The 27,360-nt window shown below is 48.3% G+C and overlaps 3 protein-coding genes, 2 non-coding genes and 1 pseudogene across 6 annotated transcripts in view; 2 read left to right on the forward strand and 4 right to left on the reverse strand.

Moving 5' to 3' along the window:
- Positions 1–4,103: 4,103 nt before the first annotated feature.
- On the reverse strand, positions 4,104–4,175 carry TRNAC-GCA (transfer RNA cysteine (anticodon GCA)). The gene has a single exon. It is a non-coding gene; the product is annotated as a tRNA-Cys (tRNA).
- Positions 4,176–5,459: 1,284 nt separating this feature from the next.
- SPMAP1 (sperm microtubule associated protein 1) lies at positions 5,460–11,756 on the reverse strand. Its single transcript, XM_054458053.2, has 3 exons — positions 11,482–11,756; positions 7,501–7,600; positions 5,460–5,720 (listed from the first exon to the last, which is right to left on the reverse strand). Exons 1-3 carry the CDS (start codon positions 11,686–11,688, stop codon positions 5,563–5,565), a joined length of 465 nt encoding a protein of 154 aa, XP_054314028.1. The 5' UTR covers positions 11,689–11,756; the 3' UTR covers positions 5,460–5,562.
- A 56-nt stretch (positions 11,757–11,812) lies between these two features.
- The window catches only part of LASP1 (LIM and SH3 protein 1), an 80,179-nt gene continuing 64,631 nt past the window's right edge, over positions 11,813–27,360 (forward strand). Inside the window, exons 1-2 of one of the 2 annotated variants that reach the window (XM_054458046.2) lie at positions 11,813–11,990; positions 15,096–15,120. The gene's annotated coding sequence lies outside the window, so the exon portion shown is untranslated. The remainder of the gene's footprint in view (positions 11,991–15,095; positions 15,121–27,360) is intronic. The other variant, XM_054458047.2, reaches the window with a different exon arrangement.
- RPL23 (ribosomal protein L23) lies at positions 20,175–24,033 on the reverse strand. Its single transcript, XM_054458054.2, has 5 exons — positions 23,917–24,033; positions 23,241–23,324; positions 22,823–22,951; positions 20,451–20,564; positions 20,175–20,304 (listed from the first exon to the last, which is right to left on the reverse strand). The coding sequence occupies exons 1-5, from the start codon at positions 23,927–23,929 to the stop codon at positions 20,222–20,224; spliced, it is 423 nt and encodes a 140-aa protein (XP_054314029.1). The 5' UTR covers positions 23,930–24,033; the 3' UTR covers positions 20,175–20,221.
- On the reverse strand, positions 23,083–23,213 carry LOC129018508 (small nucleolar RNA SNORA21). The gene has a single exon (XR_008495328.1). It is a non-coding gene; the product is annotated as a small nucleolar RNA SNORA21 (small nucleolar RNA).
- LOC129017449 (small ribosomal subunit protein uS10-like) lies at positions 25,549–25,941 on the forward strand (annotated as a pseudogene).

Below are 27,360 nucleotides of genomic sequence, written 5' to 3' on the forward strand. Positions count from 1 at the left end.
CACATATATCATTCCATTTATAGGAAATTTCTATAATAGGCAAATCAATAGAGACAGAAAGTAGATTGGTGGTTGCCTAGAGATGGGTAGGTTGGGAGGAAATAGGAAGTTGACTGCCAATGGGTATGGAGTTTCAGTTTGGTGTGATGAAATTGTGCTAAAATTGATTGTATCGATGGGTGAACAACTTTGTGAATATACTAAAAATGATTGAATTGTAGGCCTTTTGATGGCTGAATTGCACGGCAAGTAAATTGTATCAGTAAAGCTATTAAAGAGAATCAGTATTACTTGCCATAAATAGAATGGAAACTAAAAATGACTTTTTTTTTTTTTTTTGAGATGGGGTCTTGCTCTGTCCCCAGGCTGGAGTGCTGTGGTGCGATCTCAGCTCATTGCAACCTCTACCTCCCAGGTTCAAGCGATTCCCCTGCCTCAGCCTCCCAAGTAGCTGGGATTACAGGCATGTGCCACCATGCCCGGCTAATTTTTTATATTTTTTAGTAGAGATGGGGTTTTACCATGTTGGCCAAGATGGTCTCAATCTCCTGACCTCATGATCTGCCTGCCTCGGCCTCCAAAAGTGCTGGGATTACAGGCGTGAGCCACCGCGCCCTGCCTAAATATGACATTATTAAACACTAACTAGATACATTTTATTTTTCTTGAAATGGGTCTCAATATGTTGGTCAGGGTCTAAATATATTGGTTAAGCTGATCTCGATTCCTAGACTCAAGTGATGCTCCCACTTCAGCCTCCAGAGGAGCTGGGATTACAGGCTGGAGCCACCACTGTGCCTGACAGGAGGAATTCTTATTTGGTGCCAGCTCTCTAACACTTCTAAATCTTCTAAATCCAAAGTGCTAGGATTACAGGCGTGAGCCACCGTGCCTAGCCAATCTCCCTCTTTTTTATTCAAAGAGTGTATAGTGCTGGGCATGGTGGCACATACCTATAATCCCAGCTACTTGGAAGGTTGAGGCAGGAGGATCACTTGAGCCCAGGAGTTGGAAGCTACAGTGAGCCGTGATTGTGCCACTGTAGTTCAGCCTGTGTGACAGAGTGAGACTCCATCTCTTTGAAAAAATTTTTTAAACGACTTTTTTCTTAAGTTACTGAGGATAGGAAAGGGAATAATTTTTTCATTCTGTGATTCAGTGTTTTTGTCTATCTCCAGTCAAATTGCAAATGACTGCAGTACCCATCCCACACTTGGGACAAACAGACGCAAGATGTGAAGCTGGGCACGGTGCTTACACTTGTAGTCCCAGCACTTTCAGAGGCTGAGGTGGGAGAATCACTTGAGCCCAAGAGTTGGAGACCAGCCTGAACAACAAAGCAAGACCTCCTCTCTACTTATGTTAAAAAAAAAAAAAAATTAGCCAGGTGTAGTGGCACATGCCTGTAGTCCCAGTTGCTGGGGAGGCTGAGGCAGGAGGATTACTTGAGCCCATGAGTTTCAGGCTGCAGTGAGCCGTGATCATGCTACTACACTGCAGCCTGGGTGACAGAGCGAGACCCTCTCTCAAAAAAAAAAAAAAAAAAGATGTAAAGCTGAAGTACACCACCCAGAATGTGACATATGCCCCTTCCATTTAAGCAATAAGCAATTCTTTTTCATCTTATTTTATTTTATTTTATTTTTTTGAGACGGAGTCTTGCTCTGTCGCCCAGACTGGAGTGCAGTGGCCTGGGTTCATGCCATTCTCCTGCCTCAGCCTCCTGAGTAGCTGGGACTACAGGCATCCACCACCACGCCCAGCTAATTTTTTGTATTTTTAGTAGAGATGGGGTTTCACCGTGTTAGTCAGGATGGTCTCAATCTCCTGACGTCATGATCCGCCCGCCTCGGCCTCCCAAAGTGCTGGGATTACAGACGTGAGCCACCGCGCCTGGCCTCCTTTTCTCTCTTTTTTTTCTTCCTTCCTTCTTTCCTTCCTTTTCTTTCTTTCTTTCCTCCTTCTTTCCCTCTTTCTCTCTCTCTTTCTTTTCTTTCCTTCCTTCTTTCCTTCTTTTTCTTTCTTTCCTTCCTTCCTTCTTTCCTTCTTTTCTTTCTCTTTCTTCCTTCTTTCCTTCTTTTCTTTCTTTCCTTCCGTCTTTCTCTCCTTTTCTTTATCTTTCCTTCCTTCTTTCCTTCTTTTCTTGCTCTTTCTTTCTTGCTTTCCTTCTTCCTTCCTTTTTTCCTTCTTTTCTTTTCTTTTTTTTTTTTTTTTTTTGAGATGGAGTCTCTCTCTGTCGCCCAGGCTGGAGTGCAGTGGTGGGATCTCTGCTAACTGCAAGCTCCGCCCCCCGGGTTCATGCCATTCTCCTGCCTCAGCATCCCAAGTAGCTGGGACTACAGGCACCCGCCACCACGCCTGGCTAATTTTTTTGTATTTTTAGTAGAGACGGGGTTTCACCGTGTTAGCCAGGATGGTCTTGATCTCCTGACCTTGTGATCAGCCCGCCTTGGCTTCCCAAAGTGTTGGGATTACAGGCGTAAGCCATCGCCCTGGCCTCTTTTTTTTTTTTTTTTTTTTGGAGAGAGAGTCTCACTCTTTTTGCCCAGGCTGGAGTTCGGTGGTGCAATCTCGGCTCACAAAATCTCCGCCTCCCAGATTCAAATGATTCTGGTGCCTCAGCCTCCCAAGTAGCTGGAATTTCAGGTGCACGCCACCATGCCTGGCTAATTTTTGTATTTTTAGTAGAGACGGAGTTTCACCATGTTGGTCAGGCTGGTCTCAAACTCCTGACCTCGTGATCCACCCACCTCGGACTCTCGAAGTGCTGGGATTGCAGGCTTGAGCCACCGCACCCGGCATTTCTCTTTCTTTCCTTCTTTTCTTTCTCTCTCCTTTCTTCTTTCTTTCCTTCCTTCTTTTCTTTATTTCTTTCTATTCTTCCTTCCTTCTTTCTTTCCTTCCTTCCTTCTTTCTTTCTTTTCTTTCTTTCTCTTTCTTTCCTTTTCTCTCTTTCTTTTTTTTTTCCCCCAGACAGAGTCTCACTCTGTCGCCCAGGCTGGAGTGCAGTAGTGCAATCTCGGCTCACTGCAAGCTCCGCCTCCCGGGTTCACGCCATTCTCCTGCCTCAGCCTCCCCAGTAGCTGGGACTACAGGCACCCACCACCATGCCCGGCTAATTTTTTGTATTTTACGTAGAGACGGGGTTTCACCGTGTTAGCCAGGATGGTCTTGATCTCCTGACCTCGTGATCCACCCGCCTCGGCCTCCCAAAGTGCTGGGATTACAGGCGTGAGCCACCGCACGCAGCCTCTTTTTTTTCTTTTGAGAAAGTCTCACTCTGTCGCCCAGGCTGGAGTGCAATGGCGCGATCTCAGCTCACTGCAACCTCTGTCTTCCAGGTTCGAGCGATTCTCCCGCCTCAGCCTCTCAAGTAGCTGGGATTACAGGCGTGCGCCACCACGCCCAGCTAATTTTTTGTATTTTTAGTAGAGACAGGGTTTCACCATATTGGTCATGCTGGTCTCGAACTTTTTTTTATTTTGGATGGAGTCTCACTCTGTTGCCCAGGCTGGAGTGCTATGGTGCGGTCTCGGCTCACTGCAACCACTGCCTCGCGGGTTCAAGTGATTCTCCTGCCTCAGCTTCCCGAGTAGCTGGGATTACAGGTGCCTGCCACCACACCCGGCTAATTTTTTGTATTTTTAGTAGACACAGGGATTTCACCATGTTGGCCAGGCCGGTCTCGAACTCCTGACCTCGTGATTCACCCGCCTCGGCTTCCCAAAGCACTGGGATTATAGGCATTAGCCACCGCCCCTGGCCCTGGCCCTTCTTTCATGTTTTAATTCGAGGCAGCTTTTCATGTACTAAGTTTTCAAAAATACATGCGTTTTTATCTATACTCCGACACACACCCAATTACCAAATTGTGTTCACAGCTCTGTCAGACTCACTCACAGATTTAGAATCTCCTCAGGGACTTGGTCTTAATTGAAGACAAATGAGGTCCCAGATGGGCTTTTTGTCCTAAAGGTCAGCTGGAATGTGGGAGTAACAACTTCAGCACAAGGGCAAGTTGAAAGTTGCTTCATCTTTTATGGTGATACTGTGGCTAACAGTATTTAGTGTTAAATGGAATGTAAGTGAGAAAACACCACAAAAGGGGGCACCCGGATTCGAACCGGGGACCTCTTGATCTGCAGTCAAATGCTCTACCCCTGAGCCATACCCCCTTTGGCCGTAACAAGCTCCTTCCGTGTCTACTTATGGTGACTCAATACAATCAAGTTCCACCCACGCGAGTTCTCGCAAGCTTTGTGTTCTAAAGCCCCACCTTCTTAATTATCCATCATCTGCTTTGGCTTTTCCCTTGGCCACCAATAAACTGAAAGGGAACACTTGAAAAATGACATCCTGGGCCGGGCGGGTGGCTCACGCCTGTAATCCCAGCACTTTGGGAGGCCGAGGTGAGGTCAGGAGTTCCAGACTAGCCTGACCAACACGGTGAAACCCCGCCTCCACTAAAAATACAAAAAAATTAGCTGGGCGTGGTGGCAGGCACCTGTAATCCCAGCTACTGGGGATGCTGAGGCAGGAGAATTGCTTGAACCCCGGGAGGCAGAGGTTGCAGTGAGCTGAGATCACACTACTGCACTCCAGCCTGGGCTAACAGAGTGAGTCTCTCTCTCTCTCTCTCTCTCTCCCTCTCTCTCTATATATGCATATATATATACATAAACATATGTGTGTATACACACACACACATACACACACACACACACTTATATATGTTTAGTAAAGACAGGGTTTCGTCGTGTTGCCCAGACTGGTCTCAAGTGATCCACCCGCCTGAGCTCAAGCAATCCTCCCATCTCGGCCTCCCAAAGTGCTGGGGATTACAGGCGTAAGCCACGGAGCTTGGCCTTTGCTCTGTTCTTTTTTTTTGTTTTTGTTTTCGAGACGGAGTCTTGCTCTGTTGCCCAGGTTGGAGTGCAGTGGCGTGATCCCGGCTCACTGCAAGCTCCGCCTCCCGGGTTCACGCCATTCTCTCGCCTCAGCCTCCCGAGTAGCTGGGACTACAGGCGCCCGCCACCACGCCCGGCTAATTTTTTTGTATTTTTAGTAGAGACGGGGTTTCACCGTGTTAGCCAGGATGGTCTTGATCTCCTGACCTTGTGATCCACCCGCCTCGGCCTCCCAAAGTGCTGAGATTACAGGCGTGAGCCACAGCGCCCGGCCCTTTGCTCTGTTCTTGGTGGAAACAATAGCCAGCTCTGACCTGGGGCCCTGCTGATAGCTGGGGAAGTGCTTTATTGAGGTTAAGTAGTGTGGCTCCTTCTTATCCCACTGGTAGGGGAGAACTGAAGCCGCTCCTTTCAAACCTGGCACTCGTTGGTATGGAGTGCAAGGGTGTAGGCCTGAGAAGCCCTTTCTCCTCTCACCTCCTCTCCAGGCGAAAGAGAAGCTGAGGGTAGAACTGGCTCCTTCCTCTAATCTCAGGGAAGAAACAGCACACGTGGAGACACAAATTAATTTTTTTAACGTAAAATAACACTAAGAGTTCATCTAAACATATGTCTTAGAAATTCAGGTCGATGGCTATGAAGGGAAAAGATGCTGTTAGAACAGAGGGAAGTGGGTGACCTCTCCGAAGACGGACGTGCTCCGACGGAGGGCTGGAGTGTTCCGGCGGTAGCCAAACCTTCCATTGAACCCATCGATCGGTTTCAGATCAGCATTGTAGTGGTCATGCCCAGTCACCTGCTGGAGAGAATGCCCTTGGGGGCAAGGAGAGAGAGGCCTGAGCCTGCATTCAGCCCACCTCTTGGCTTCCCCATTCCCCTGGGTGTGGTATGGGATGCCAACCAGGCCTAGTCACTTGCATTCCCCATGCTGAACACGCAATCCTCAAGTGTCCCGAGCCTCTGGGCTGAAAAGCCAAGGGCTAGTGAGGTTGAGGGACAGAAGGCTTCCTAGAAATAAAACCCCGCACCAGGAATAATTGCAGGAAAACTGTGAATGGTTTGTGCTGGGACAGGAAGGGCCAGAAATTCTGGGCTTGGCAAAGCTTGCCCCTCTCCCGCAAGAAATGAGAAAAATCTCACCCTTGCCTCTGACCCATGTGGAAAAAATGGATGAGATCAAGATCAATTGGGCCAAATGGCACAAAGTATCATGTGACTAGAGGAGTGGCCCCGGATGGTGGAGCTAGGCTGGGAGGAGGGTTTACCCTGTTGGAAAAGTATCTCTCAACTCTTTCCCATTGTTGTTAACCTGGGCCTGGAAAATGAGCAGGATGCAGCAGTGAGGAGAACAGGGGCTTCAGAGTTGGGAAGAGCAGAATCTTTTTGTTTGTGTGTTTTTGAGACGGAGTCTCGCACTGTCGCCCAGGCTAGAGTGCAATGGCACAATCTCGGATCACTGCAACCTCTGCCTCCTGGGTTCAAGAGATTCTCCTGCCTCAGCCTCCTAAGTAGCTGGGATTATAGGTGCCTGCCACCACGCCCGGCTAATTTTTTGTATTTTTAGTAGAGACAGGGTTTCACTATGTTGGCCAGGCTGGTCTCAAACTCCTGACCTCGTGATCTGCCTGCCTCGGCCTCCCAAAGTGCTGCGATTACAGGCATGAGCCACTGCAGCAGGCCAGGAAGAGCAGAATATTAATCCCAGCTCAGCCCTCTTGCCAAATTACTTTAACTCAAGAAACTTGTTTTCCTACCTGTGCCATGGGGTTAGTGTGAGGGTGAAAAGCGCCTAACAAATGGCTCATGTCTGTAATGCCAGCACTTTGGGAGGCTGAGGCCAGAGGATCACTTGAGCCTAAGAGTTCAAGACCAGCCTGGGCCACATAGGGAGACTCCATCTCCACAAAAAATAAAAAATTAACTGAGTGTGGTGGTGCACACCTGTGGGCCCAACTGCTCAGGAGGCTGAGGTGGGAGGATTGCGCAAGCCCAGGAGGTCAAGACTGCAGTGAGTAGTAATTGTGCTACTGCATTTCTTTTTTTTTTTTTTTTTTTGAGATGGAGTCTCGCTGCATCGCCCAGGCTGGAGTGCAGTGGCACGATCTTGGCACACTGCAACCTCCGCCTCCCAGGTTCAAGCAGTTCTCCTGCCTCAGCCTCCCAAGTAGCTGGGATTCCAGGTGCGAGCCACCACGCCTGGCTAATTGTTTTTTTGTATTTTTAGTAGAGACAGGGTTTAACCAGGTTGGCCAGGCTGGTTTGGAACTCCTGACCTCAAGTGATCCACCCGCCTCAGCTCCCAAAGTGCTGGGATTACAGGCGTGAGCCACCACTGCACCTGTCCGTGCTACTGCATTTCATGCATTCCAGTTTGGGTGATAGAGTGAGACCATGTCTCAAAAAAAAAAAAAAAAATGAGGCCTGACATACAGTACTGGTGCTTATTAACTAATATTAGGGAGCACTGTGGCACCATCTGCTCATGTATGTGAAGAAAAGCTGGAAGGATGCAGTCCCTTAGCCTCTTCCCCTCAACCAGGCCTCGCTATGGCCCAGGAACCATGATGAGGCTAGAAATGGAGGCAGCACTTGCCTGTCCCTGCCCAGTTTCTCCTGTTGAGGTATCTTTGTCCTTGCCCAAAGATGTGGATGTAGTCTACTATCCAGCCATCCCTTCCTGTACCGCCATGATCCTGAAAGTGGGAAAGAGAATACAGAAGACTGTCAGCCACAATGCTGAGGGGGACACAGTGCAAACTGCCCTGGGATTTGCTGTGGGGAGAGGGAAGAGGTCAGAGCCTTAGGTAACTGGGGCAGACAGATTAAATATATTTAAGAACTGGACCGGGCGCAGTGGCTCAAGCCTCTAATCCCAGCACTTTGGAAGGCCAGGGTGGGTGAATCACCTGAGGCCAGGAGTTCGAGACCAGCCTTGCCAACATGGCCAAACCCCATCTCTACTAAAAATACAAAAAATTAGCTGGGCATGGTGGCAGGCACCTGTAATCCCAGCTGCTCAGGAGGCTGAGGCAGTACAATTGCTTGAACCCCAGAGGCAGAAGTTGCAGTGAGCCAAGATCCTGCGATTGCACTCCAGCCTGGGCAACAAGAGCCAAACTCCATCTCAAAAAAAAAAAAAAAAGAAAAAGAAAAAGAAGAACCTGGTTGCCTCTCAGGGAGGGGCAGTTGAGCTTGGCAGCTGAAGGCTCAGTTTCTGCTGCCAGACAGGCTGGGTTCTAACTCCAGCTCAACCATTAACAGGCTTTGTGACCTTGGGCCTTACACAGCTTCTCTGGGCCTCAGTTTTCCCATCAGTAAAAGGAGTATTGCTGTGAGGTTTGTTTTTTGAGACACAGTCTTACTCTGTCACCCAGACTGGAGTGCAGTGTTGCCATCTCGGCTCACTGCAACCTCCGCTTCCTGGGTTCAAACAATTATCCTGCCTCATCCTCCTGAGTAGCTGGGATTACAGGCATGCGCCACCATGCCCGGCTAATTTTTGTAATTTTAGTAGAGACAGGGTTCACATATTGGCCAGGCTGGTCTCAAACTCTTGAACTCAAGTGATCCACCTGCCTCGGCCTCCCAAAGTGCTGGGATTACAGGATTGAGCCACCGCGCCTGGCTTGCTGTGAGACTTAAGTGATTTTGTTCAGATAAAGGGCCTAGCATAGTGAAGTTTAATAAATGTTATCTTTATTTAAATGAAAATAATACCTACCACAAATGGTGGTTTTGACAATTAAAGAATACTTTTAAAAATTAAACAGATTGGCTGGGAGCGGTGTAATCCCAGCACTTTGGGAGGCTGAGGCTGGAGGATCTCCTGAGGTCAAGAGTTGGAGGCCAGCCTGGCCAACATGGCGAAACCCTGTGTCTACTAAAAATACAAAAATTAGCCAGGTGTAGTGGCTCATGCCTGTAATCCCAGCTACTCAGGAGGCTGAGGCAGGAGAATTACTTGAACCCGGGAGACAGAGGTTGAAGTGAGCTGAGATCGTGCCACTGCACTCCAGCCTGGGCAACAGGGTGAGACTCCACCTCAAAAAAAAAAAAAAAAATTAAAAGATTAGCTGCTGGGCATGGTGGCACATGCCTATAGTTCCAGCTCCTCAGGAGGCTGAGACTAGAGGATTGCTTGAGCCCAGCAGTTCGAGGCTGCAATGAGCTGTGCCACTGCACTTCCAGCCTGTGTGACAGAGTTGCACTCTGTCTCAAAAAAGAAAATTAGAAAGCCTTTTTCAAGGCCGGGTGCGGTGGCTCACGCCTGTAATCCCAGCACTTTGGGAGGCTGAGGCAGGTGGATCACTTGAGGTCCGGAGTTCAAGACCAGCCTGGCCAACATAGTGAAACCCCGTCTCTACTAAAAATACAAAAAATTAGCTGGGTGTGGTGGAGGGCGCTTGTAATCTCAGCTATTCAGGAGGCTGAGGCAGGAGAATCGCTTGAATTTGTGAGGCAGAGGTTGCAGTGAGCCGAGATGACGCCACTGCACCCCAGCCTGGATGACAGAGCGAGACTCTGTCTCAAAAAAGAAAGAAAGAAAGAAAGAAAGCATTTTCAAAATATGTATACCCTATCATTTTCAAGCTTTTAAATACTCAGGTTCTTCCTTTTCCCCTCCCCAGACTCTGGTTCCTTCTGTCGTAAAATTATGAGTCAATGCCAGTGTGGTGGCTCATGCCTGTAGTCCCAGCACTTTGGGAGGCCGAGATGGGGAGAACACTTGAGCTCAGGAGTTCAAGACCAGCCTGGGCAACATGGTGAAACCCTATCTCTGTAGTCCCAGCTACTAGAGAGGCTGAAGTGGGAGGATCGCTTGAACACAGAAAGTGGAGGTTGCAGTAAGTCAAAATTATGCCACTGCACTCCAGCCAGGGTGACAGAACAAGACCCTGTCTCAAAAAAAAAAAAAAAAGAAAAGAAAAATTGGGCCGGGCGCGGTGGCTCACGCCTGTATCCCAGCACTTTTGGAGGCCGAGGCAGGCAGATCACAAGGTCAGGAGTTCGAGAACACCCTGGCTAACACGGTGAAACCTGGTCTCTACTAAAAATACAAAAAATTAGCCGGGTGGGCATGGTGGCGGGCGCCTGTAGTCCCAGCTACTTGGGAGGCTGAAGCAGGAGAATGGCGTGAACCCAGGAGGCAGAGCTTGCAGTGAGCCGAGATCCCGCCACTGCGCTCCAGCCTGGGCGACAGAGCGAGACTCCGTCTCAAAAAAAAAATTTAAAAAAAATTACATGAGTCAACACAAGTGTGACTCATGTGTGTCCATATACATGCACTGCACAGACCTATGCAAACAAACATTTGGGACTATACACACACACACACAAATCCCGAAGATTTGCTCACAGAATAACCCCATGAGTCTTCCTGTCTCTTCCCCACACCGCTTATATGTAGAAACACAAATACTGGAAGCAAAATGTTGGGGGAAAAATTGAACCATCAGCAAACAGTCTCGGAATCTTTGATCTGGGAGGTTGGTGGAGGAGAACTCTGCTGGGAAGGGGCCTTCACCTAGGAGGGAAAAGGCCAGGGGGAGGAACTGAGGTCCGCAGAGGTTTGAGAGGTGTCCCTCCCATCAGACCAAAGAACCCGGAGAGCAAGCCCCACGCCCTGCCACTATGATGTCACAGGAGGAAGGCGTCTCGCCCTGCAGGTCAAGCCAATTCCCTTTGTCTTGCTCACTGAGGTCACACGGATTTTCGAGTATTTAGAGAATTTGCGGTGTGAGGTCACCCCAGAGGGCGGGTCTGTGACGTCACAAAAGACAAAGAGACCGACTGGTTTGGGAGAAGCTGGCTTTGAGCCCTATCCCCTTGCCTTGCAGAAACCTGGAATGAGTCTATTCTCAAATTCAGGGCTGGAAGGCCATTCTGTGAGCTCAGGGAGCTTGCGCTCAACACCTGTCCTCCCTCTCCTCCAGTCCTCGGGCTGCGTTAAGAAAACTGGGAGGCGGTGGCGGGAGGATAGCGTGAGCCCAGGAGTTCAAGACCAGTCTGGGTAACATGGCGAGACCCCCTCTCTACAAAAAAAAAAAAAAAAAAAAAAAAAAAAATTAGCCCGGCATGGTGGCGCAAGCCTGTAGTCCAGGCTAATGGCGAGGCTGAGGTGGGAAGGTTGCTTGACCCTGGGAGGTGGAAGCTGCAGTGAGCCGTGATGGCACCACCGCACTCCAGCCTGGGCGAGAATTAGACCCTGTAATTACAGGCTCACACCTGTAATTCCAGTCTGGGTAACATGGCGAAAACCCGTCTCTACCAAAAATACAAAAATTAGTCTGGCGTGGTGGCGCGCCTGTAATCCCAGCTACTCGGGAGGCTGAGGCAGGAGAATCGCTTGAACCCGGGAGGCGGAGGTTGCAGTGAGCCAAGATGGTGCCACTCACTACACTCCAGCCTGGGCGACAGAGCGAGACTCTGTCTCAAAATAATAATAATAAATAAAAATTTAAAAAAGAAAAGAAAGTAAACCGAGGAGGTGAAAGTGGCGGAGCCTTCTTTGCGGTGAGGACGCTGGAGTGAAGATTTAGGGAGGTGTGGGGGGTCTTCCGGGAAGCTCCTATACCTGATCAGTTTTCCGCAAAAGGGGCGGAACCACGTGGCTCTGGAAGTAGCTGCGGGCGTGGTAGTCCTGCTGCGCGTTGTAGGGCGGAATCGCCGACCACAACTTGGGCCTAGAGCGCCCATAAGCGTGGGCAGTGGTGCTCACAGCCACCCCGTCCAATATAAAGCCTTTCTCCAGTCGCAGGCGACACTCGCTCAGGTACGCCATCCCAACCACTGTAGCCTCGGAGGGCCTTTCTGGTGGGGGATGAGGACCCTAGATGGGGACACCCCTGCGCATTGTTACGTGGTGTCAACGACCCCTGCGACACAAACCCTATTGTCTCCACTCACCCAGGGTTGACCGGTGGGCCCTTAAGGCAGTGGGGAAATTGCTTGCTTGGCCCCAGAGGAGGTTGACCAGAGACTGACTATGCAAGAGGAGTTGGAAAGTGAAGGGGAGGAGACTGGATAACCGATTGTGGGCAGTTTGTGTGCAGTTAGGCCCCGCTCCCCCAGTTTTCCTTTAAGGTGAGTATTCTCTTTTCCCACGGTATTACATGCTATTTCCTCAGCTCAGTTTTGTTGAAAAGCTTGTACCCGGAATTGATCAGAAAGTTCAGATCGCACCTACTTCCAATTCTCATTTTACAGAGCTAGAAGTTGAAGCTTAGAAAGTTTCCCTAGGCCGGGAGCGTTGGCTTACGCCAGTAATCCCAGCATTTTGGGAGAACGAGGCGGGGGGGATCGCTTGAGCCCAGGAATTCAAGACCAGCCTGGGCAATACAGCGAAAGTCCATCTCTACTAAATAAATGAATACTTAGCCGAGTGTGGTGGCGTGCACCTGTGGACTCAGCTGCACTGCAGGCTGGGCCATGGAGGTGGAGGCTGCAGTGAGCCATGATTGTGCCACACTCCTGGATGAGAGAAGGAGGCCCTGTCTCAAAAGACAAAAAAAAAAAAAAAAAAAGGTCGGGCGCGGTGGCTCACGCCTGTAATCCCAGCACTTTGGGAGGCCAAGGCGGGCGGATCACGAGGTCAGGAGATCGAGACCATCCTGGCTAACACAGTGAAACCCCGTCTCTACGAAAAATACAAAAAATTAGCTGGGCATGGTGGCGGACGCCTGTAGTCCCAGCTACTCGGGAGGCTGAGGCAGGAGAATGGCGTGAACCCGGGAGGCGGAGCTTGCAGTGAGCCGAGATCTCACCACTACACTCCAGCCTGGGCGACAGAGCCAGACTACGTCTCAAAAAAAAAAAAAAAAGAGGTTCCCCAAATCCAGTTAGCTGACTTCCGGTCAGTCCACTTAACAATTCTCCTACCCCACCCGAATTAACATTATTTATTTACTTATTCTTTTTATTTATTTATTTATTTTAGAGACAAAGTCTCGCTCTGTCGCCCAGGTTGTAGTGCAGTGGCTCAATCCCGGCTCACTGCAACCTGTGCCTCCCGGCTTCAAGCAATTCTCTGCCTCAGCCTCCCGAGTAGTTGGGATTACAAGCACCTGCCACCACGCCTGACTAATTTTTTGTATTTTTAGTAGAGCCGGGGTTTCACCATCTTGGCCAGGCTGGTGTTGAGCTCCTGATCTCGTGATCCACCCCTCTAGGCTTCCCAAAGTGCTGGGATTACAGGCGTGAGCCACGGCGCCCGGCCTTTCACTTATTCATTCTATCTATCTATCTATCTATCTATCTATCTATCTATCTATCTATCTATCTATCTTATCTATCTATCTATCTATCTATCTATCTATCTATCTATCTATCTATCTATCTAGAGAGGGAGTCACGCTCTGTTGCCCAGGCCGAGTGCAGTGCCGTGACCTTGGCTCACTGCAACCTCCGCCTCCCAGGTTCAAGTGATTCTTCCGCCTCAGCCTCCCGAGTAGCTGAGATTACAGGCGCCTGCCACTAAGCCCAGCTAATTTTGGTATTTTTATTAGAAATGGGGTTTTGCCATGTTGGCCAAGCTGGTCTCGAACTCCTGACCTCAAATTATCAGCCCACCTCGGCCTCCCAAAGTGCTGGGATTACAGGCATAAGCCACTGTGCCTGGCCTATTATATATATATTTTAGATATCACCCAGGCTGGAGTGCAGTGGTGCGATCTTGGCTCACTGCAACCTCTGCCTCCGGGTTCAATCAATTCTCCTGTGTCAGCATACTGAATAGCTGAGATTACATGCCTGTGTCACCACCCCAGACTAATTTTTTTTTTTTTTTTGAGATGGAGTCTCACTCTGTCACCCAGGCTGGAGTGCAGTGGCAGGATCTCAGCTCACTGCAGCCTCCTGGGTTCAAGTGATTCTCCTGCCTCAGCTTCCTAAGTAGCTGGAATTACAGGCGCACGCCACCACACCTGGCTAATTTTTTTATTTTCAGTAGAGCCGGGGTTTCACCTTGTTGGCCAGGCTGGTCTCAAACTCCTGACCTCAGGTGATCCACCTGCCTCAGCCTACCAAAGTGCTGGGATTACTGGCGTGAGCCATCCTGCCCCGCCGCCCAGCTAATTTTTTTTTTCTTTCTTTTGAGACGGGGATTCACTCTTGTTGCCCAGGCTGGAGTGCAATGGCGCGATCTCGGCTCACCGCAACCTCCGCCTCCCAGGTTCAAGCGATTCTCCTGCCTCAGCCTCCCTAGTAGCTGGGATTACAGGCATGTGCCACCACACCCGGCTAATTTTGTATTTTTAGTAGAGATGGGGTTTCTCCATGTTGGTCAGGCTGGTCTCGAACTCCTGACCTCAGGTGGTCTGCCTGCCTTGGCGTCCCAAAGTGCTGGGATTACAGGCATGAGCGACCGCGCCCCGCCATTAATTTTTGTATTTTTATTATTATTTTTTTATTTTTTTGAGATGGAGTCTTGCTCTATTGCCTAGGCCGGAGTGCAGTGGTGTGATTTTGGCTCACTGCAACCTCTGCCTCCTGGGTTTACAGGTGCATGCCACCATGCCCAGCTAATTTTTATATTTTTCTAGAGACAGGGTTTCACCAGGCTGGTCTTGAACTCCTGACCTCAGATGATTCGCCTGCCTCGGTCTCCAAAAGTGCTTGGGATTACAGGCGTTGAGTAATTTTTGTATTTTTAGTAGAGACGGGGTTTCACCATGTTGGCCAGGCTGGTCTCAAAATTCTGACCTCTAGTGATCCTCCCGCCTTGGCCTCCCAAAGTGCCGGGATTACAGGTGTGAGCCACCATGCCCGGCCCCACCCCAATTATTTTCATCCGCTATTATTTATGCTTCTTTTTTTCCCCTTGAGACATGGTTTCACTCCAATTTCCCAGGCTGGCATGCAGTGTTGCGATCCGGAATCACTGCAACCTCTGCCTCCCGGACTCAAGCGAGTCTTCTGCCTCAGCCTCCAATTAGCTGGGATTACAGGCACACGCCACCAGGCCCGGCTAATTTGTGTATTTTTTGTAGAGACAGGGTTTCGCTGTGTTGGCCAGACTGGTTTTGAACTCCTGAGCTCAAGTGATCAGCCCACCTTGGCCTCCTAAACTGGGAGGATTACAGCCATGAGCCACCAGGACTGGCCTTATCTTTCCTTTAAAATAACAAAACAGTGGGGGGACACATTACCATATTTTTCCTCCACCTAATTTTCTTTTTCTTTTTCCTTTAGTTTCCACATACAGCATTGGATCTAGGTAATTATATAAATTACATATTTTATTATGTTATTTATTTCTGAGACAGAGTGTCGCTCTGTCACCCAGGCTGCAGTGCAGTGGAGCAATCTAGGCTCACTGCAGCCACCGCCTCCTGGGTTGAAGTCATTCTCCTGCCTCAGCCCAGGGTAGCTGGGAGTACAGATACACACAACCACACCCAGCTAATTTTTTTTGTAGAGATGGAGGTGTTTTTGTTTGTTTTTTGGGTTTTTTTTTTTTTTTTTGAGACAGAGTCTTGCTGTGTCGCCCAGGCTGGAGTGCAATTGCGCGATCTCAGCTCACTGCAACCTCCACCTCCTGGGTTCGAGTGATTCTTCTGTCTCAGTCTCCCGAGTAGCTGGGGTTACAGGCGCCTGCCACCACTCCCAGCTTATTTCATTTTATTTTATTTTTTTTGAGACAGAGTCTCGCTCTGTTGCCCAGGCTGGAGTGCAGTGGCTGGAGTGCAGTGGCACGATCTCGGCTCACTGCAAGCTCCGCCTTCCGGGTTCATGCCATTCTCCTGCCTCAGCCTCCCGAGTAGCTGGGACTACAGGCACCTGCCACCACGCCCAGCTAATATTTTGTATTTTGTTTAGTAGAGACGGGGTTTCATCGTGTTAGCCAGGATGGTCTCGATCTCTTGACCTCGTGATCCGCCCGCCTCAGCGTCCCAGTGCTGGGATTACAGGCGTGAGCCACTGCGCCTGGCCTAATTTTTGTATTTTTAGTAGAGATGGGGTTTCACCATTCTGGCCGGGCTGGTCTTGAACTCCTGACCTCGTGATCCGCCCATCTCAGCCTCCCTAAGTGCTGAGATTACAGGCATGAGCCACCATGCCCAGCCTTGTTTTTTTGTTGTTTTTTGTTTTTGTTTTTTGAGATGGAGTTTCACTCTCCTTGCCCAGGCTGAAGTGCAATGGCACAATCTTGGCTCACTGCAACCTCTGCCTCCTGGGTTCAAGCGATTCTCCTGCCTCAGCCTCCCAAGTAGCTGGGATTACAGGCATGTACCACCACAGCCAGCTGATTTTGAGATGGAGTCTGGCTATTGTCGCCCAGGCTGGAGTGCAATGGCCCGATTTTGGCTCACTGCAACCTCCACCTCCTGGGTTCAAGCGATTCTCCTGCCTCAGCCTCCTGAGTGGCTGGGATTACAGGCACCCATCACCACACCCAGCTAATTTTTGTATTTTTAGTAGAGACGAGTGTTTCACCATATTGGCCAGGTTGATCTGGAACTCCTGACCTCAGGTGATCCACCTGCCTTGGCCTCTCAAAGTGTTGGGATTACAGGCGTGAGCCTCCGCGCCCGGCCGAGATGGAGGTTTTTGTTTTTTTTTTTTTTTGAGACAGAGTCTCGCTCTGTCGCCCAGGCTGGAGTGCAGTGGCACGATCTTGGTTCATTGCAAGCTCTGCCTCCCGGTTTCACACCATTCTGCCTCAGCCTCCTGAGTAGCTGGGACTACAGGTCACCATGCCTGGCTAAATTTTTTTTGTATTTTTAGTAGAGACGGGGTTTCACCCTGTTAGCCAGGATGGTCTTGATCTCCTGACCTCGTGATCTGCCCGCCACGGCCTCCCAAAGTGCTGGGATTACAGGCGTGAGCCACCATGCCCGGCCTGTTTTGTTTTTTTCATAGAGACAGTCTTGCCCAGGCTGGAGTGCAGTGGTGTGATCATTGTTCACTGCAGCCTTGACCTCCTGGCCTCAAGTGATCCTCCCACCTCGGCCTCCAGAGTAGCTGAGACTAAAGGTGCACACCACCACACCCGGCCAATTTTTGCATGCCTGTAGCTAGACTTCATTGCTCATCTCAGCCTCCAGAGTAGCTGGGATAATGGGCATGCTCCACTAGGTCTTGTAGTGAATTTACTATTTTTTATATTTGCTACTATTTTTATTATGAAAGTACATGTATTACTGTTCAAGTTGCAAGCTACTATAAATCAGATCTGATATCTTGAATCCATTCTATTAAAACTTTTACCTAGAAAGAACTTGCAGAATATTAACAATGACAAAGGAAAAATATATCTGGCTGGGTGCAGTGGCTCACACGTGTAATCTCAGCACTTCGGGAGGCCGAGGGGGGCGGATCACCTGAGGTCAGGAGGTGGAGACCAGCCTGACCAACATGGAGAAACCCCGTCTCTACTAAAAATACACAATTAGCCAGGCGTAGTGGTGCATGCCTGTAATCCCAGCTACTCGGGAGGCTGAGGCAGAAGAATCACTTGAACCCGGGAGGTGGAGGTTGCAGTGAGCTGAGGTCGCACCATTGCACTCCAGCCTGGGCACAAGAGTGAAACTTGGTCTCAAAATAAAAAACACTTAAAAAAAAAAAAAAAAGATACAAAAATCAGCCTAGCGTGGTGGCAGGCACCTGTAGTCACAGGTGCTCGGGAGGCTGAGGCAGGAGAATCACTAGAACCCAGGAGGTGGAGGTTGCAGTGAGCTGAGATTGCACCACTGCACTCCAGCCTGGGCAACAAGAGCCCAGGAGTCTCTTGGAGCCCAGGAGTGAGACGGAGTCTCCCTGGCTCACTGCAATCTCCGCCACTGCAACCCCTGCCTCTTGGGTTCAAGCAATTCTCCTGCCTCAGCCTGCGGAGTAATTGGGACTACGGGCATGCATCACCATGCCCAGCTAATTTTGTATTTTTAGTAGAGACGAGATTTCACCACGTTGGCCAGGCTGGTCTTGAACTCCTCACCTCAGGTGATCAGCCCATCTCGGCCTCCCAAAGTGCTGGGATTACAGGTGTGAGCCACCATGCCCAGCTGACAAAGGAAAACATTTAGTGAAATGTAAATATAAAGCTTTTAATCCAAGTCAAAAAAAATCTCCAAAGAATAAAATGTGAGGTGGGATGTAGTGGCTCACACTTGTAATTGCAGCCCTTTAAAGGCCACAGCAGGAGGATTCCGAGTCCAGCAGTTCAAGGTTACAGTGAGCTTCAGTGGTGTTACTGCACTCCAGCCTGGGTGACAGAGCAAGGCTGTCTCAGAAAAGATAAAATTCAAAAATAGCAGCGATTAGGGGTAATATATAAGGATCATATATTGCCATAATATATAAAGACATAAATGGTGGGCCTAGGGGCTTGTCACACTAAAGCTGACTTGAAATTGACCATACTCAGGGACGTTATGGTCTAACTCTCTAAAACTAGAGATTTAATACATTTTCTTTCCGCCGAGACAGAGTTTCACTGGTTGCCCAGGATGAAACACAATCGCGCAACCTCGGCTCACTGCAACCTCCATCTCCAGGGTTCAAGCGATTCTCCTGCCTCAGCCTCCCAAGTAGCTGGGATTACAGCATGCACCACTATGCCTGGCTAATTTTGTATTTAGTAGAGATGGGGTTTCAACATGTTGGACAGGCTGGTCTCACTCTCCTGACCTCAGATGATCCACCCACCTCAGCCTCCCAAAGTGCTGGGATTATAGGCGTGAGCCACCGTGCCCAGCCGAGATTTAATACTTCTAAAACCAAGACTGGTTCAGTCTAGACAGGGTACTGGTTCTCAATCTTGGGTGTACCTTGACATCTCCTAGGAGCTTCACAATTCTGATGTCTGAGTCCTATTCTGCAGTCTGACTTAATTGGTCTCGGGTATGGACCGGAAACATTTTCAAAAGCTCCAGGTTAGAACAACTCCTCTCTAGGTCTGGTACATTCCATAACTAGTCATGGAAGCCACTAAGGGTAGTCCTTTTTGATACCAAGTGGAGCTTGTATTATACCCAACTTACAGGTAGAGACATTTATGGCTGAGTATTTGCAGATACAGATATATGAACACAAACCTTAATCTAAAAACCCTATTTAGTCCACTTCCCCCCAAATTACTGTTCTAAACGAACACCCATTTTTCCAAGACGCTGGATGTCACCTAAATAAACTCTTACACAGTTTAGAAAGAAATACTAACAACCTCCTACCTTAAGGCCAAGTCCCTTATTAACAGGGCTTTATGCCTGTTCAGTTGGCAAAATTTTATCACATTCTTCCATTCTCAAACTAGAGCTTGGAACATAAATTACACGATCATCCTGTTTGTCAAAAGATTTTCATAGCAAAATACCTGTAGGTACCATCAACTTAATCATCTTCCACTATGACAGTAAACCTACATGGCAATTACTGTTGTTTTACAAATATTCAGTTTACTCCAAACCTGTTAACTGCTAAAATGTACATACACAAAGAGGCTCCCACTCACATCATTCCTCAAAATCCATGTATGTGTCCAGGATCTAACTATACAGTCTATCTTAACTTCAATGCCTTTTTTTTGGGGCGGGGGCAGGAATGGAATCTTGCTCTGTTGCCCAGGCTGGAGTACAATGGTGCAATCTTGACTCGCTGCAACCTCCACCTCCCAGGTTCAAGCGATTCTCTCAGTAGCTGAGATTACAGGCGGTGTGCCACCACGCCTAGCTAATTTTTGTATTTTTAGTAAAGAGGAGGTTTCACCACTTGGTCAGCCTGGTCTTGAACTCCTGACCTCATGATCCGCCTGCCTTGGGCTCCGAAAGTGTTGGGATTACAGGCGCCAGCCACCACGCCCAGCCATTTGAATGCCTTTCTCACTCCAGGAGAAGCTACCATGTATAGCCAGTCATCGAGCAGTATCTACTATTATTTTTGGGACTCAAAACCCAAATAATACTTTTTGAGGCCAAAATTGTAAATACAGCAATTGGAAGATGCTGAAAGTCTACAAACTCACAAAAAAGCAAGGATTGCTTAAAAAAAAAAAAAAAATGCCCAGAGTTTCCATTTCAGAAAAGTGATGGTCAGGGGTCAGGGTATGTCAAAAACATTGTAGAGGTCTGGGTGGGCAGATCACTTGAGATCACTTGAGGTCAGGAGTTTGAGTCCATTTGGGCAAACATGGTGAAACCTTGTCTCCACCAAAAATACAAAAATTAGCCAGGCATGATGGCAGGTGCCTGTAATCCCAGCTACTTGGGAGGCTGAGGCAGGAGAATCGCTTGAACCCTGGAAGTGAACAGGGAGACAAGCACTGCAAACAAATACTTTTTGATGGGTTTAATTTTATTTTTTACAAATATACTGGAGAATCATGCAATGCTGCCAGCATTGGATGCAATCCGGGGCCACAAGTCTGCACACTCCTTTGCTACTGGTCCTGTAATGGCAGAACCTGCATTAAAAATAAAATAAAAATAAAATAAAAACATGTGGGGGACAGATTAAGACATCATCAAACACAGAAGATCCTTGGCCTGTACTTCTAGACAATCCACCCAACCTCAGAGACCTAAGGAACAAGCTGGACTGATTTCCTACCTTTCATCTCGCCTTTATTGTTCACTATGACTCCTGCATTATCTTCAAAATAAAGAAACACGCCATCTTTTCTACGGTATGACTTTCGTTGTCGAATGACCACTGCTGGATGTACTGAGAGAAGAAAAAAGGACAGCAGTCATTAACCTGTCAAGTCGCAGTGCCACCACAAAAGCAGTTTCCAACTAGACAGAATGTACACTCAGCGTTTGAGACAGTGACAGTATAAATATCAATCTTTAAGGTGATCCTCCCACCTCAGCCTCTCTAGTATCTTTGACTACAGGTGCGCACCACCATGCCCAGATTTTTTTTTTTTTCCTAGAGACAGGGTTTTGCCACGTTGGCCAGCCTGGCCTCCCAAAGTGCTGGGAGTATAGGCATGAACCACAATCACCTATTCACATCTTAAAATCAAAGCTGCCGTATTTTCTCACAAGTGTAAAACTCTCAGGACAATTATCCTTGCCTATGCCTTTTCCAACTTCACCTCACAGGTGGGTTATTAAGATCCCAGTATCACTGAATTGGGATGTAGAAATGGGACCTGGGACCCCCAACTCCTCCCAGTCCTGGCAATGAGCAGAGACCAAGCTATTCAGATTTACACTGGAAAACAGTTTGAATTCCTGGGCCCAAGCACCAGGCTTTGTTTTACTTTTAATGAACTGTTTTCCAGTGTCCTAAGTAACTTTTACACCCATCTGTACTAAAGTGAAAAAGACATTTTTCCCAACTTTCAAAATGAAGTATCACTACACGGTGAAATATAATGCTTGTGAAGAACTATTGTCGAGTCAGTCACACCTGGATTCAAAATCTTCACTGATACTAGCATGGGGTCCCAACACAGAATTTTTATAATGACAGGAAGACTACAAAAAATAGATAAGTCTAACCAAGTTAGTAATGGGACACACATGAGGTAGCCAATACTTACTGATCCTCCTCTACTCATAAACCATTTAATCCTCACAAATTCTTCAAGTAGACCTGGCCCTTTTGCACATTTCTGTGCTTCTTATTTATTAAGTTCCAAGGGGAGGGGATGTATTCACTTAGCAGAAACAAGGACCAAAAAAGACATTAACAGAATTGGAAACTCACAACTAGTTTTAAAACTGAAGTGTTCGGAGCTCTGGTCTGTCCCACCACTGACTGAGACCAACAATCCACCCTCCTGCCATCTCTTCTACAAAGTGAAGGCCATTTGCTCTGCTCTTCTCTGACAGCTCCCTGGGGCACCAATCAGACCCAGGAAGTGTTCTGAGAAGAGGAAAAAGCCCATGCAATTGCTGAATCACAATCACAGTGCTACCCAGCCCTCAAATGGATATTAATGGTGAACAAAAAACGATTTCTAACCCAAAAGCTAAAAATCTACTGGAGAGCATCGTGGGGTGGATACAGGAATAGGAGTAACTGTAATACAGGGCTGACAAATCAACATCACATTTGTAAATCAAGGGATGGCCAGGAACTCTTTAGAAGAGCAAGACATCCCAGGGTAGAGAAAGACTAGGCAGGCACAGGAAAAAAGTGCAAGTGCTGAAGTTAAAATGCACCAAACACCAGAAGTTCTAAAGCCAGACAGGACACAAGCTGCAAGTATTTTGAGGCCTCCCCCTTTAAATCATACACCCAACAGGAAAACTTTTGAGTGGGGAGCCTGAGATTAAGTAATGAGCAATTAGCTGGGTGTGGTGGTGCACACCTATGATCCCAGCTACTCGGGAGGCTGAGGCAGGACAATCACTTGAGCCTGGGAGATGGAGGTTGCAGTGAACAGATATGTGCCACTGCACTCCAGCCTGGGCAACAGAGTGAGACTCTGTCTCAAAAACAAATAACAATAAAATAAGCAACGGGCAGCTTGTTGTTTTTGTTTTTTAATATATATATATTTTTTTGAGAGCCCAGGAGGCGGAGATTGCAGTGAGCCAAGATCGTGCCATTGCACTCCAGTAGGGGCTGGGCGACAGAGGGAGACTCCATCTCAAAAAAAAAAAAAAAAAAAAAAAAAACAAGGGGGAGGGGGGAGGGATAGCATTAGGAGATATACCTAATGCTAAATGACAAGTTAATGGATGCAGCACACCAGCTTGGCACACGTATACATATGTAACTAACCTGCACATTGCGCACATGTACCCTAAAACTTAAATAATAATAATAAAAAAAAACTAAGGTATGGAAGTGACAAGATGATGGTCCCCCCTCCAACACAATATGAGCAAAAACTTAAGATACTTATCTCACACTGCCTTTCAATGGAAAACAAACTTGAGGCCTTGAAAACTGATCCATTTTCTAATAAAGGAAAGCATCCCCCACTACTCATCAGTATTAAGGTGGGCTCAGTGTTTGCTCACCCTTTTTTCTGAGCTCTGGTTTGCCTTTCTTGACTGTGGCCATCACCATGTCACCCACACCAGCAGCGGGAAGTCTGTTCAGCCGTCCCTTGATCCCCTTCACGGAGATGATATACAGGTTTTTGGCTCCTACAAAAGAATGTAAATAAAAATAAAAAATGTTGAGGGCCAATCAGGCCGTTCCATCAGTATAACATTTCCCAAACACTTCCAAAGCCCCTCCCTCCACTCACTGCCCAAGCAGGTAGTCCCCAAGAACGCCTTGTCACACCACCGATTGAAGCAAACAACACATGTTGCCACTTCACCCAAAAGCGATGTTTTCACTCTCCCCTTTTTGACGGCTCAATAGGTCATTAGCCACAGGCCCACTGAGTGCTTTTAAAAGGGGGAGTATGGCAACGTGCAAAGACCTCACCTGTGTTGTCAGCACAATTGATTACAGCTCCTACTGGAAGACCCAAGGAAATCCGGAATTTCGCACCAGAGGACCCACCACGTCCTGTGGATACAAAGGGAAGGAAAACAGGATAAAGAGATCACAATCTAGACATGGTTCGGAGTTTCCCCTCATACTCAAGGTGTAATTCACCGCACATGCTTTGATAGACTGTACGCTATAGATTAGCTCGCTCGGATTTTACTTATGCCGTCCCCATGTGCCACCCGATTCTCAAGGAAAGTAGCCTATTTCTTACTATTAACACTCTGACATCGAAATTAAGAAACCTAGACGACTCAGCCCTTGCTCCAACTTTCGCAAAACGTAATTACTCCTGCAAGGCATAAAACCGCAGAGGTCGCGCAAACCAGGGCCTAATCCAATCTAACTCCAACCCCATTACGATAGCCCTATTCGCGGAGCGATCTCGCGGGATCCAGACTACATTCATGTCGGGATCCTGCCATCTCAAATCTCCAGCACCCCACTGCCACTTTCGAGGGCCCTGGCAGTGCTCTCGCGGTGGCCTGGCTCTCTCTCTCCGGCCTGAAGGAGAGGAAAGCGCCCCAGCTGCCTAGGGCCACCGCTCCTGACGAATCCGCCAGCCACTGCACGACAGATGGTGGAGGATCCTCCAGAAACAAAACCTCACCTCGCTTCGACATTTTGAACGCCGGAAAGAAGAAAAAAGGAAGTTGATTCAAAGGACACTGGGATATGAACTTTGACGCCCCGCCCACCCTCGTCACGTGGCCGGAGCTTAAAAACCTGCCTCTTCCGCCTCCGGGCGCTGCCTTATTACGTAATAAGTTCACGACGTCGGTTTTAGCCCTCTCTGCGAAGTGGGCTTTGAAGTAGAAGCGTAAGAGATAGGAAATCTCTTCTCTACGAGCTTAAGAGTAGTTAGGGACATGGAAACAGTGATTTGTTAACTTGCTCACGACCTCTTTTGACCACTTAATAGTGTCAGGCACTTATCTGCACACTAGAGAATAGGAATTAAAACACGGTTTGTGCCGTGTAGGGGTTCCCCAAGGAACAAAGAAAGTGGGGGAGGGAGGGAGAACAAGCTCTAAACGGTTTCATTGAATGTAATACAGTTGAGAAGTGCTACAGATCATTCTATCTATGTGTTGTTGGTACCATACCATTCTGTATTTTACATATACAGTATTGCTCTATTTATTGACCCGTCCCTCCCAACACACACACACTTTTTTTTTCTTTTTTTTGAGACGGAGTCTCATTCTGTCGCCCAGGCTGGAGTATAGTGGCGAGATCTCAGCTCACTGCAACCTCCGTCTCCCGGGTTCAAGCAATTCTCTGTCTCAGCCTCGGAGTAGCTGAGACCACAGGCGTCCGCCACAATGCTGGGCTAATTTTTGTATTTTTAGTAGAGACGGGGTTTCGCCATGTTGTTGGCCAGGCTGGTCTCGAACTTCTGATCTCAAGTGATCTGCCCGCCTTGGCCTCTCGAGGTGCTGGTATTACAGGCGTGAGCCCCCTCGTCAGGCCTAATTGCTCCTTTCGCAGCTTCAGCCGCTCCTCATTCTCCTGGGTTCTTTCCTTCCCACGATACATTAATTCAAATACTTATTGAGCTCCTACTTTATAGCAGGTTCCGTCCAGGGCGTACAGCGGATTACATCAGAGAACAAAATAGATCAACATTCTTTTCCTTATGGAGCTTACATTCTGCTGGGGTGCAGGTGGAGGAGGATATTAGACACTAAACAAAAGATAAATAATTGCAGTATGTAGTATGTTAGGTGGGGATATGTATTATAAAAATATAAATAGTATCACTTCTCGGCCTTTTGGCCAAGACCAAGTGTAATATATAAATAGTGGGCGGGCCTTGTGGCTCATGCTTGTAATCCCAGCACTTCGGGAGGCCGAGGCGGGTGGATCACGAGGTCAGGAGATCGAGACTAGCCTGGCCAACACAGTGAAACTCCGTCTCTACTAAAAATACAAAAATTTGCTGGGCGTGGTGGCAGGCGCCCAGCTATTCGGGAGGTAATCCCAGCTATTCGGGAGGCTGAGGCAGGAGAATCGCTTGAACCCGGAAGGCGGAAGTGGCAGTGAGCCGAGATCGCGCTACTGCACTCCAGCCTGGGCGACAGAGCTAGACTCCGTCTCAAAAATGTATATACATAAATAGCTCTTTGAGGAAGACTCGGTCGTAGGTGTTGCAGATCGCTGATCCGCACGCTCCTGCTACTGACTCACCGCTGTTGGCTCTCGCGGAGGAACCAGTCGGTCAGGAAGCCGCGCAGCAGCCATGGCTTTTAAGGATAAGGGAAAAACACCCAGGGAGGCGGAGGTGGCAATTCACGAATTCGAGTCACTCTAACGAGCCGCAAGGTAAAATCCCTGGAGAAGGTGTGTGCTGACTTGATCAGAGGAGCAAAGGAAAATAATCTCAAAGTGAAAGGACCAGTTCGAATGCCTGCCAAGACTTTGAGAATCACTTCAAGAAAAACTCTTTGTGGTGAAGGTTCTAAGACATGGGATCATTTCTAGATGAGAATCCACAAGTGACTCATTGACTTGCACAGACCTTCTGAGATTGTTAAGCAGATTACTTCCATCAGTATTGAGCCAGGAGTTGAGGTGGAAGTCACCATTGCAGATGCTTAAGTCAACTATTTTAATAAATTGATTACCAGTTTTTTTTTCCTTTTTCTTTTCTTCTTTTTTTTTTTTTGAGACGGAGTTTCGCTCTTGTTGCCCAGGCTGGAGTGCAGTGGCGCGATCTTGGCTCACCGCAGCATCCACGGCCGATATATATCTATCTATATATCTATCTATATATCTCTATATAGATAGATAGATCGCTATCTATCTATATTAAAAACTGGCAATCGGCCGGGCGCGCTGGCTCACGCCTGTAATCCTGGCACTTTGGAAGGCCAAGGCGGGCAGATCACCTGAGGTCAGGAGTTCGAGACCAACCTGGCCAAAATGGCGAAACCTCGTTTCTACAAAAATACAAACATTAGCCGGGCGCAGTGGTTCACGCCTGTAATCCCAGCGCTTTGGGAGGCCGAGGCGGTCGGATCACCTGAGGTCGGGAGTTTGAGACCAGCCTGACGACCAACTTGGAGAAACCCCATCTCTACTAAAAATACAAAATTAGCTGGCGTGGTGGCGCACGCCTGTAATCCCAGCTACTCAGGAGGCTGAGGCAGGAGAATCTCTTGAAACCTGGGAGGTGGAGGTTGCAGTGAGCTGAGATTGCACCATTGCACTCCAGCCTGGGCAACAAGAGCGTTTGAAACTCTGTCTCAAAAAAAAAAAAAAAAAAATTAAATAAACAAAAATGGGGCCAGGTGCGGTGGCTCATGCCTGTAATTCCATCACTTTGGGAGGCCAAGGTGGGTGTATTACTTGAGGTCAGCAGTTAGAGACCAGCTTGCCCTAAATAGCAAAACTCTGTCTCTACTAAAAATACAAAAATTAACCAGGCATAGTGGCTCATGCCTGTAGTTCTAGCACTTTGGGAGGCCGAGGCTGGTAGATTGCCTGAGCTCAGGAGCTGAAGACCCAGCCCAAGCAACATGGCGCAAAACCCTGTCTCTACTAAAAATACAAAAAATTAGCCAGGCGTGGTTCCTGCAGTCCCCAGCTACTGGGGAGACTGAGGCATGAGAATCACTGGAACCCAGGAGGTGGAGGTTGCAGTGAGCCGAGATCGTGCCAGTGCACTCTAGCCTGGGTGACAGAGCGAGATTCTGTCTCAAAAACAAAACAAAACAAAACAAAAAGATATTGACATGAAATCAGGCACAGTGGCTCACATCTATAATCCCGAAACAATTTGGGAGGTTGAAGCAGGAGGATCCCTTGAGCCCAGGAGTCTGAGACCTGCCTGGGCAACATAGGGAGAGTCCATCTCTACAAAACATTTACAAATTAGCTGGTGGCGGCTGGGTACAGTGGCTCATACCTGTAATCCCAGCACTTTGGGAGGCTGAGGCAGGCGGATCATCTGAGGTCAGAAGTTTGAGACCACCCTGCCCATCATGGTGAAACCTCGTCTCTACTAAAAATACAAAAATTAGCTGGGCATGGTGGCGGGCAACCTGTAATC

This window comes from Pongo pygmaeus, chromosome 19 (genome assembly GCF_028885625.2).
Source record: "Pongo pygmaeus isolate AG05252 chromosome 19, NHGRI_mPonPyg2-v2.0_pri, whole genome shotgun sequence".
NCBI classification, from domain to species: Eukaryota; Metazoa; Chordata; class Mammalia; order Primates; family Hominidae; genus Pongo; species Pongo pygmaeus.